Below are 11,282 nucleotides of genomic sequence, written 5' to 3'. Positions count from 1 at the left end.
GGGAGTTGTTTCTGGGGCGGGGGGATTTCCGGTTATGGTGAGTCAGGTGCAGGTGTCAGGGAAGAGGGGTAGGGGTGGTCGGGGCGGAAGCAAGAAACGCTCTGCTTCGGACCCGCTGGTTGAGCGGCGGGGGCAGTCTTTGGACGGGGCCCTTGTGCGCAGTGGGCGTAGGGGATCGGTTCAATTTGTGTTGCAAGATACAGAGCGGGAACAGGTGGGTCAGGGTGCCCATGACGCCAATCTTGGTCGTTGACGAGACTCAGTTTGTACCTGAGGCTGCTCAGCGGAGGTTGTTAACCCCTTCAAGACAGCTTTCTTACGATGTTCAATCAGGGGAGGGTCGTGATGTTAATGTGGTCAGGCCTCGGGCTGGTTTGTCTTCTGGTTTCCTTCCGATGGGTGGTCAGGAGGTTGTTGGTCGGGATGCTGATGCGGGTGTGGGTGATGTTGGGGGTAATGTAGGGAGCCCGTTACTGTTTTCTACGCCGGGCTCGTCGGCGGGTGAAGTTGTATCTGTGGGAGGTGGCTCTAGAGGCGAGGGCGAATGGGCCCAAATGGGTGAAGGAGGTTCGTTTTGTGGCGCGAATACGGCTTTTGAAGATCCGCGCTCGGGGAGTTTTGGTGGTGGTGTTTCTCTGGGCCATGATGATGGTGGATCTTTTCACGCTGGTTTTCAGGTTCGTCAGCCAGCTTTTGGTTTGGGTTCTGCGGCATTTGGCGCTTCAGTTATGGGTTCGGGAAGGTTCCATGCTCCCGGGGCGTTGAGTGCGGGGGGTGTAGGCTTCCAGGGCACGTTGTTGGGTCCGGATAAGGGCTTCGGCCAGGTGAGCGGCGGGCCAGCACAAGGGCCCAGGAGTACAGCTCCTCGCTTGTCTGGGGCTTCTGGGGGGGGTCCTTATTTTATGTGTGGTTCCCCTGGGTGGGAGCATTTTGGCGCAGCGGGGCTTGCGCAGCGTAGTTTCCAGACGGAGGTTTCAGGCCAGGAGTCACTAGCGAGGGCCTATCGGCAATCTTCTTCTACGGCATTGGCATGTGATAATTTGGATCACAGTGGAGACGAGGAGGTTGTAGGTGGATCCCCGGTGCGGGAGGTTCCGTTAAGGTCGGATGTACGTGGTCGTTCTTTGGAGCGGGGTCGGAGAATGGATGTTGGTTCAAATTGGAGGGGGAATGTGTCTGGTTGGATTGTGGATGGTAGGAATCCTAGCACACCAGTCCAAACTTTTTCTTTGCAGGAAGAGGTTAGGCGCGGAGTTCCAGACTTGGCAGGGCACGGTCCAGTCCCATTCCACCAAGGGGAAGTGAGGAGAGTGCCTAGCGCGGCCCTCTCTGTTCCACCGAGGGATCCCGCCGCGGCCAGCACACGAGGGTCTGGCGTGACCCCGCTGGCCCCAACGAGTAGCAGGTATAGGTGGCAGGCCTTGCCGGCGGCTATGGAGCTGCAGAGTCAACGCGCAGGGAGGTACAAGCGTGTACAGTCTGCTCCCCCTCCTGGAGTTTCAAAATCATTTAAATGTGCAGTTGTTGATACCGGGTTGGGTAAGACCCATGGTGATTTGTTGCATACCAGTGTCGATTCAGTGGTGTTGGACTACGATGAAGAGAGTCCAGAAGAAGGTGAATTGCGGGATCCTGAAGGGGGGGTGCCCTCTCATGCTTCTCGTAGTGTTTTACAGGCTCCAGTGGTCCAGAGTCAAGTGCAAGGGAGAAGAGAGCACGGCCCATCGGGTAGGGCGCCTCGCCGACCGGATGCATTGACCTCGGCGCCACGGGCGGAGCCATCGAGAGTGGTCTCTCTGTTGCCAGGTGAGCAATCAGCCACACAGGCCAAACCTGTTATGGTGTCTGTGGGTACAGGTGGTGAAACCGATGTGGTTATTGGTGATGGCCGTCTGGTCAAAGGACGATACGTAAAAGACACTGCAGTTGGTACAGATGATGTGGTAGAATTAACGAAGAAAGTGGAAAGTGGTGTTATGGCTGGTGCTTCCAGCAATGTTAAAGAGCCAGTGGCCAGTAAGGAGTTAAAAATCAAAAAGTTGCCTTACATGGGGGTTACGAAACCTTTAGGTGCTCATTTGATGTTAAGTACCAAGGAACGTATTTGGAATGGTGAGTATGTAGAACTCCTTAAGCTACTGCACCGGGAAGTCCGGTCTAAGGAAGGGTCTAAGGAGGAGGAGTTTGAGCTGGCTAAACGCCCTAAAGTGCCTTCGAATATTGAAAACTGGACAGCTGCGTTTTTGATTTATGCTAGTGTATATTGCGAGAAGTTCCCTGAGCGCAGCGTGTCCCTTTTTAAATACATGGACGTCATTCGCAAGGCGCAGATCACTGGGGGTGGTTTTGCCTGGTCTCAATATGATGAGGAATTTAGGGCCAGGATGGCTTGGGATCCCGAGGCTAAGTGGGGGGAACTAGATTTGGATTTATGGCAACATACAATAGGGTCAGCGTCAGGGGGGAAAACCATTTTTACGGCCAGTGGTTTCCCGTTAGTTTACCGGCCCTTTCAGGGGAAGCCCACCCGGGGAGGGGTGGGGGCAACTACAACCACGCAATCAGGGTCTGGGTTCTGTTGGGAATTTAACAGGGGCTCCTGTACCAGAGAGTATTGTAAATTTAAACATGAATGCTCTGGTTGCGGAAGGAAACACCCGTTGTCTAAATGCTGGGACAACCAGTCATCGGGGAGCCAACAGGGTAAGCAAACAGGTTCAGGTAATGCCAGTACGCCCTCACAGTTTTCAGGGGGAAGGGGATCCAGAGGTGCTAAGGGTGCTGGGTCCAAGGGCTCGTACACCAGTTAAGTTCGAGAGGCTGCGCATTGCTTTACACGGTTACGAAGATGAGTCAGCAAAATTAAAACTTTTGGAGGGTTTTCAGTTTGGTTTCCGGCTAGGTTACCTAGGCTCTCGTGAAAGGTGGTCTGCCAATTTAAAATCTGCTTCGGAACATGCCACAGTGGTACAAGACAAACTTAATAAAGAGGTACACGAAGGAAGGATGGCTGGCCCGTTCCATGATTGGCCGATCCTTAATTTGATTGTTTCACCGGTGGGAGTGGTCCCGAAGAAAGAGCCGGGACAGTTTAGACTTATTCAACACTTGTCGTGGCCTGAAGGGTCGTCGGTGAATGATTTCATTGACCCAGAGGCAGTGTCTTTATCTTACTCTTCGGTTGACGTGGCCATGTCACTTGTTGTGACCGCGGGCGCAGCCGCTGAGATGGCCAAGTGTGATATCAAGTCTGCTTTCCGGCTGTTGCCTGTCCACCCGGACGATTGGTGCCTTTTAGGTATACAATTCGCAGGTAAATGGTACGTGGACAAGGCTCCGCCGATGGGCTGCTCCATATCATGTGCTCTGTTTGAGTGTTTTAGTACTTTTCTGCAATGGTATTTTTCCCATCAGTCCGGTCATTCACTGGTAAGACACTACCTTGATGACTTGTTCTTTGTCGGATCCCTGGGCTCCGCGGAGTGCCAGAAGGCTCTGGACACATTCCAAGGGCTCATGGAGGATCTGGGAGTTCCTTTGGCTCCCGAAAAAACAATGGGCCCTGCCACTGTCCTCTCATTTTTGGGTATTGAAATAGATTCTGTTCTTATGTCTGCTCGCCTGCCCGAGGACAAAAGGGTCAACATGGTGGAACTGCTGGAGGTAATGTTGGCAAAAAGGAAAGTGCTGGTGAAAGAGATTCAAGTGCTTTTGGGCCATTTGAATTTTGCTTGCAGAGTGGTGAGAGCAGGCAGAACTTTTTGTAGAAGACTGGGCAGGGCTTTGGGAGGTCATCACTTGCCCCACCATCATGTTCGTCTGTCTGCTGGTGTTAAGGAGGATTTGAGAATGTGGAAGTTTTTCTTGAATTCCTTCAATGGTGTCCCCTTGGTCAGAGATGTTGACTTTCAGTGGGATGTGCAAATGTTTTCGGATGCTGCCGGCAGTGATGGTTTTGGGCTCTTTTGGAATGGCAAATGGTGTGCGGAACGTTGGCCTGATGAATGGTTGAATGGTGGTCGCAGCATCACTTTTTTGGAATTGTTCCCTCTATTGGTCGCTTTGACCCTGTGGGGGGAGGAATTGGCACACAAGAAAGTGCTGTTTCGTGTGGATAACATGGCTGTTGTAGAGATAGTGAACCGACAGTCTGCCAGGGACGAACAAGTGTTAAAACTTATGAGAGTTTTCGTTCTGGGTTGTTTGAAACACGACATTCATTTTCGTGCCTTACACATTCCTGGCGTGGACAATGACATTGCGGATGCTCTGTCTCGTTCACAGTGGGGGAGATCCCGTGGACTGGCGAGGGACGCAGACAGATCCCCGACTCCGATGCCGATTCATCTGTGGCACGTCGGCGAGGTCGGGTCGTACAATTGGTGGTAGGTTCTTTGTCTGTGTCTACGCGTTCTGCATATTCCCTGGCCTGGAGGGAATTCCTGGAATCTGGTGCTGTCAGAAGGGAGGATCTGTCGCGTCGGTCGGACGATGTGGTCAATAAGGGTCTAACCAAAGTAACCATTGCTGGGAAACTAGCGGGGATTGCTTTCATGGGGAAGTTGTTGTGGGGTTATACTCCGTCAGCAGGGGAAATTGGCAGGAGGATGCTTGAGGGTTGGGCCAGGGAGCAAGGGCACGTTGGTAGATCCAGGGCTCCCCTATCTTGGCAAGTCCTTGCCAGACTAATCACAGTTCTGCCTTTGGTTTGTTCGGATGATTTTGAGGCTAGTGTGTTCTCTATGCTCATGGCGTTCATGTTTTTTGGAGCTTTCAGGGTCTCGGAGTTGTTGGGGTCGAAATATAAGTGTGGATTGTATTGGAAGGACGTTTTTTGTTATGATGAGGGAGTTCATGTCTGGTTGGCCAGCTCCAAAACTGATCAGACGAGTAAGGGAAAGGGTGTGTGGTTACAGGCGCGTGCTCCAAAGCTTACTTGCCCTTTACTGCTGGCGCGGCGCTGGCGTTCTTTATGTGGGGGCGGTGATGAGGTTCTTGTTTTCCAACATATCAATGGCACCCCTGTAACAACTTATCAGTTGCGAATGGTTTTGCGCAAAGCTCTGCAGCACATTGGTCTCGATAGCAATCTCTATGGGACTCACTCTTTTCGAATAGGTGCAGCCACTGAGGCCTTTAACAGAGGTTGGACTGAGAGGGATATTATGCGATTGGGGCGTTGGTCTTCCAATTGTTTCCAGCGTTATGTGAGGAGCTCGGCAGAGGAGGCGCATGCGTCGTCCTCCTTCACATGATTTCTAATTTTCTTTTCTTTTTCAGGATCCGTTGCTGGGCCTTGCTCCTCGGTGGTAACGGTCTGGATAGTGGGGCATTCCTTCGTGAAGTGGGCCAGAATCCAGGCAGCACGAAGTTACTTTGGAGAACTACTTGGTTTTAATGATCGAATGTTTAATGTTATTTGGAAGGGTAAAGGCGGGATGCTCTGGAGAGAGTTAATCCCTTGTTTGAACAACAACATGGTGGGCGGTTTATGCCCGGATATTTTAGTTATTCATTTGGGAGAAAATGATCTCTGTGCTACAAAAGGTGTGGTTTTGCTGCGAGCTATGAAACGAGATTTAGGCCTCATCAAGGATCTTTGGGCTGGGTGTCATGTTTTTTGGACGGAGTTGATACCGCGCAGGATATGGAGAGGAGCTGTGAACCCCAGGGCTGTTGACCGGGCCAGGAAGAAAGTGAATTCAGAGGTGTCTCGTTGCTGTAGGAGCCTTGGTTTCAGTAGGATCGCACACAGGGACATTAAGTTTGAGTCAGTTGAGTTTTTTAGGGATGATGGGGTTCATTTGTCCCGTGTGGGCATGGATCTTTACTTGTTGGAGCTTCGTGAGGTGTTAGCGCGGGCATTGGCTATGCAGCGTTGATTTTCTCATTTCTTTTTCGTTTCGCGTGTTGGGGGGCAGAAAGGGAGGCGTGGAGTGTCTCCCCCGCCTACCTTTCTGGGTGGCGGTGTTTTTGTGTATCAGTACGGTTTTAGGCAGATTGTTGGTTGAGTATTCGATCGAGTATTTCTTTGACAGGTGCTGGGGTATGTTGGTCATGGTTTGACCGTTCAGTTTTGTGAGGGGGGTATCTGCAGGAGTGCAGGGTCAGGCAGGGTCTATGGCTATGGAGGACATGACCGTTGTTATTTCATTTGTGGTTTGACGAATAAAGTTTTAATGATGACGTAATGTTTTATTGATGACGTAATGTTTTATTGATGACGTAATGTTATAATGATGTTATAATGTTTATTGATGTATTGTTGGGAGGGCCCAAATGTTTTAGGGGTGGGGGTTGGGGGCCTGAGTTTGCAGTTATTTATTTATTTAGTGAGGTTTAGTTTTGTAAGGCGTTGCCAAGGTTTGTATTTGTAATGTGCACCTGTTTCCTAATAAAGCGGCCTTTTACACACACAAACAATTTTTGGTCTACTTTTCTCCCACCCCTCGCCCTCCCTCCCAAGGGGGGCTTGGGGGAGGGAGCCGACCGCCGGGAGGTCTCCTCCCCCGGGCGGTTTGGGAGGGCTGCGAGGAGTTCTTTCCAGAAGTTGCCAGAATGTTCTAGTTTTGGGCTGGTCTAGTAGGACCAGCCAGCCCAAGTATAAATTTCCCATTTCCCGCCTACCCGCCACCATTTTAGGTTTGGTGACCTGGTGGCTAGGAGGGCTTTTAGCTTTTTTGTCCCACCCTCCCTCCCGTTTTTCATTAGCTTTTTCTTCCCCTCGCTCCCCTGTTTTTTCCCCATTTTTGGGTTTTTGTCACATTTTTCTTTCAAAAGGCTGTTTTGTGGGTTACCGGTGTGCAGGGGTGTTTTCTTGTAATTGTATTTGTCGCTAGGAATAGGTGCTGTGCGGTGTTTTTGTGTATCAGTACGGTTTTAGGCAGATTGTTGGTTGAGTATTCGATCGAGTATTTCTTTGACAGGTGCTGGGGTATGTTGGTCATGGTTTGACCGTTCAGTTTTGTGAGGGGGGTATCTGCAGGAGTGCAGGGTCAGGCAGGGTCTATGGCTATGGAGGACATGACCGTTGTTATTTCATTTGTGGTTTGACGAATAAAGTTTTAATGATGACGTATGTTTGATCAATGACGAAATGTTTCATTGATGACGTAATGTTTTATTGATGACGTAATGTTATAATGATGTTATAATGTTTATTGATGTATTGTTGGGAGGGCCCAAATGTTTTAGGGGTGGGGGTTGGGGGCCTGAGTTTGCAGTTATTTATTTATTTAGTGAGGTTTAGTTTTGTAAGGCGTTGCCAAGGTTTGTATTTGTAATGTGCACCTGTTTCCTAATAAAGCGGCCTTTTACACACACAAACAATTTTTGGTCTACTTTTCTCCCACCCCTCGCCCTCCCTCCCAAGTTAGATGCACCTTATCGTATGGCAGGGATGGCTCCGCATAGTGCTAAATGAAGGGCATGGCGGAAAGCTTAGCAAATCGGCCCGAGTGTAGAACGGCAGGGAGTTGCCGGGCTTAAAATAAGTCAAGGGGCCCGCTTAGGAGAGGACACACACAAGCGGAAAGGAATGGCACACATTCGTCACTATACGTGGCCCTGTCGCTGTACGTGGCAAGGCGCAAAACGCTTAGGAATCGAAGGCGTTCGAAGGAAATTAATGTTTAAATCGAAAGGCCAGGGCAAGTCGCTTTCTGGCTGGGCCCGGCTAAGGAGGTATTAGTCTCCTTCAAACACGCTCGGCCTGAAGCCCCCCTCCCTCACGAACCACGGTGCCAATAGATGCAGAGGTATCCACATTTCACAAGGCAAGTGGTTAGAGTTGCTGGGTCCAGCCTTTCAGTTTCGGCATTTAAGCGGAGAGATGAGTGCGTCCAGCACGTTGGGGCTTGTGGCGGGCCATGACTCGGAATGCGTACACCTCACAAAAGGGGAGGGCATGGTGACGAGACCCAGGCTGCACCCGGCAGGATCCTAGGTCTAGGAGGTCGGGGATCAACAATCAGCTGCGCGACAGGGTGATCAAGGCAGAACAGGGAGCCAGAACGGCTACCCAGACCCACCGGAAGCCAGAACAGCGGTGGTCACCGGAACTCGATCTCCACTCTCTCCTGTGGCCGGAAGACGAACCCGACAGGCCCCCGTCCAAGGGGTGAAGAGGCGAAGGAAGAATTAGAAGCCTCCTGCCATCTCCACCAGGACGAGGTAAGGTGCAGGCGACGGGCACCCGAGGTCACTTAACAGCAACAGCAGGACAAGCCACCGCAAAGGCACCCGGAGCCGAAAGGGCAGTACCCAGGGGTGAGCAGCCATATGGGAGCAAGACACCTCTAACCCATGGCCGCTGGAAAGATATGAAGGTGCCCTCGAGCCAGTGATGCCGGGGCAAGTTCACGCGAATACGGGAAGCGGAGTCTTCGCATGATGAATAAGCAGCTGTGGGGCGCGAGGCCAAAGGAGGATGCATGCAAGATAATATATCATAAGCGCAAGTGCACCCCTCAAGCAGGATAATGTTAGATGGCAGCCTTGGGGCAGGGGCGCTGTTTTTTCGGTGATGGTAATCACCAAGGTATCCGGTTACTGCTCAATAGATCAGGTGGGCACATTAGGGGGCATATTATCAAGGGGGTTTATCTCCGCTTTTTTGGCTTTAAAAGCCAAGAAAGCGGAGATAAAATTATCTCCCTATTACCTAGCTGCCGCTAACACCAGTTAGCGACAGCTAGTAGGAGATAGCGACCATCTTGGGCCCCACTTTGCATGTCAGTGATATTTATCACTAATGAGATGCAAAGTGGGTGTGCCAAGATGTTAGCGACTGAAAACAGTCGCTAACATCGCTATCTCCTATTACCAACTTTTGGAGATATTCGCGCTAAGCGCGAATATCTCCAAAAGCTAACACCTGCCCTGAGCAGTTCTTAGCCATGTTATCCAATGGGAGGTGGATAACATGGCTAAGAGCATTAGCTCGGTAATGCATGAATATCGCTGACTTTTCAGCGATATTCATGCTTTGCGGCGATTTTTACCGCATTTGCGTTAAACCTTGGTAATACCAAGGTTTATTTGCGGTAAAAATCGCCGCAGCGCTGCGGTAAATTTTTGTCTCTAACCAAGCAATAGCGATAATTATCGCTATTGCTTGGTAATATGCCCCTAGATTCCTTACTAATTAACCCTGGGGCCTGCCCCGAGCGCGGCGGGTGCAAGGAGGAGCGAGGCAGCAGCAAACAGAGCTTGAGTGAGGGCGCACTGCGAGGGGCCCTACAGGGCACGAGACCCGAGGAGGGGGAGACGGAAGCGTCTTTCAAAATACTTCAGAGACTGGGGGAATAGGTAACAGCACATACATGGACTTCAGGAGTGTTGCAGGAAGCGAGAGATGAAAGTCACACATGAATCAGGCAACGCAAGGTATTTCACGAGGTTAGGTCACAGCGGACATTACTGATTCCGGGGCAGATTTATGTTAACTGGCGCATCCCCAGGGATGCGCCAGTTAACGTGCGCCACAGTGCGCCACTGCTCCGCCACCCATGGTGCGCCGCATTTATGATGCGGCGCACCATGGTGCAAGGCAGTGAAGATGCGTGACGCATCTCTCGGCGCACGGGCGGCGCATTGCAGGAGTCATGTCGCAAGTGCGACATGACTCCTGCAATGCACAGGAGCCACCCCTACAATGCATGGTGCGTCACCCTTACGCCTGCCTCAAGCAGGCGTAAGGAATTGACGTAGAAAGTGACTGAGTGAAATCTCATAGATTTCACTCAGCCACTTTTGCGAGGCGCACCTGCCCCGGAACGCCCACCCTGCGTCGGAACGCCCACAAGCGGCGCAGGGCTTTACAACGTGACGCATCTGCCTAGATGCGTCACGTTGTAAATCGATCGTAGGGATGCGCCACGTTTACACCGCCTCATAAATCTGCCCCTCCGTTCGCAAGGGTTGTAGGGTCATATCTGAACTTCTCTGTCGGTTTGCCTACTCCTGCTTAGGAGTCCGTGACTGCACTCACGTTGTGTGGCAGGGAGAAGGCAGCGTGCAATGGGCCGATTTACTGAGTGCACCAAATTACCCCGAAAGGGACCAGCAGCTTTCAGCAGCCAAGTATTGCCCGGAGGTTATTAAAGAGGTTGTTTGCAGGATGATCCCGGAATGGTAATCCAATCCCCGGGACATAAGAGTGTACGGGGAGAGACATCATATCTTCAGTGATAGAACTCCCGGAAACTAGGGGAAGGCATAACCGATTTGCGAGATTGGGACTTCCCCCTTGCACGTAATTGATACAAGTTAACTGGTTCCGGTTTTACATCACTTCACTGGCACATATTCCAACAGCGGGAGGTAGCTCAGTGGTAGATCGTGTGCTTTGCATGTGAGAGGCCGCGGGTTCAATCCCCGGCCTCTCCAGTTCATTTAATAAATATTTGCTTTTGAAGAGTGCATCGCTTTCCTTAATCGAAAACGAGCATATAATATTGCGATGCATGCTGACAGCACGTTGAAGTGCAGAAAAGCCACACATCAGCAACTGATAAAAAAAAAACGACAATTGACACCGCCAGAAGTGTAGGATACTAAAAAGCGGGTTGAAGGGCTGGCATCAAGTGATTGTCCATGGCTAAGGCCAGTTAAGTGAGCAGTTCACAGTGTTTGATCGATGTTAAGGCTTTGTGGCCCCAGTGCACTGCAGACCTGCTGTCTGGGCATTAGATAGCCGTTCAGCGCCGATGCTAGTTTAATTTTTGATGAAGAGCCAGGCTGCCGACCCCTGCCCTCCAGCATTTTTGCAGGAAACAATTGAAAGGCAAAAATCTCCCAACGTCCTGGCAGATCAGAATCTTACGTAGTAGGAGTTTTGACTCGGAGTTTTCAGGCATAGTACACAGTGCAGAGGGCTAACGTGCCTGCTGCAAGGAACATGAACAACGCAGATCACGAAGGGAAGGCAAGGTCAACATGTCAGTGGGTTACCACCTTGGTCAGAGAATTCCTTTTTGATAATAACAGTATAAAGTTAGATAGGAGCGGGCGTAGAACTTGCAACAAAAAAGAAAATAATGTTGTGTCAAAAACATCCGGCAGCTCTGCAATGTGGGTGGAATGACAAGCAGGAGAGGCAACAGCTCCCCCCCCCTCCCCCCCCCCCCGCCCCAGCGCTAACTGCCTCCCATCATATCTATCTCCCTTGGCTAAACCAACCGGGGAAATGGCAGTCAGTATGTTTACAGTAGGATTAGATAGACCTCGGATGGGGTCTGAAGTGTCCCCAGTTGTCTAATAACATGTCAGTTAGGGCGGCG

The 11,282-nt window shown here is 51.0% G+C and overlaps 1 protein-coding gene across 1 annotated transcript; it reads left to right on the top strand.

Annotated features, from left to right (window-relative positions):
* Positions 1-554: 554 nt before the first annotated feature.
* LOC147665167 (uncharacterized) lies at positions 555-5,882 on the top strand. The gene is made up of 2 exons (XM_086949709.1): positions 555-1,806; positions 5,281-5,882. The coding sequence occupies exons 1-2, from the start codon at positions 555-557 to the stop codon at positions 5,880-5,882; spliced, it is 1,854 nt and encodes a 617-aa protein (XP_086805835.1).
* The last annotated feature ends 5,400 nt before the right edge of the window (positions 5,883-11,282 follow it).

This window comes from Lissotriton vulgaris, unplaced genomic scaffold (genome assembly GCF_964263255.1).
Source record: "Lissotriton vulgaris unplaced genomic scaffold, aLisVul1.2 SCAFFOLD_3468, whole genome shotgun sequence".
Classification (NCBI taxonomy): domain Eukaryota; kingdom Metazoa; phylum Chordata; class Amphibia; order Caudata; family Salamandridae; genus Lissotriton; species Lissotriton vulgaris.
This window is presented reverse-complemented; position numbering and strand designations above follow the sequence as displayed.

What these genes read in the sequence shown, in the direction of transcription:
- LOC147665167 (XM_086949709.1), top strand. Translation starts at nt 555, where the DNA reads ATGGGTGAAGGAGGTTCGTTTTGTGGCGCGAATACGGCTTTTGAAGAT. An exon ending in AGTGGTCTCTCTGTTGCCAG is followed by an intron (nt 1,807 to 5,280) that starts GTGAGCAATCAG and finishes TTTCTTTTTCAG; the next exon opens with GATCCGTTGCTGGGCCTTGC.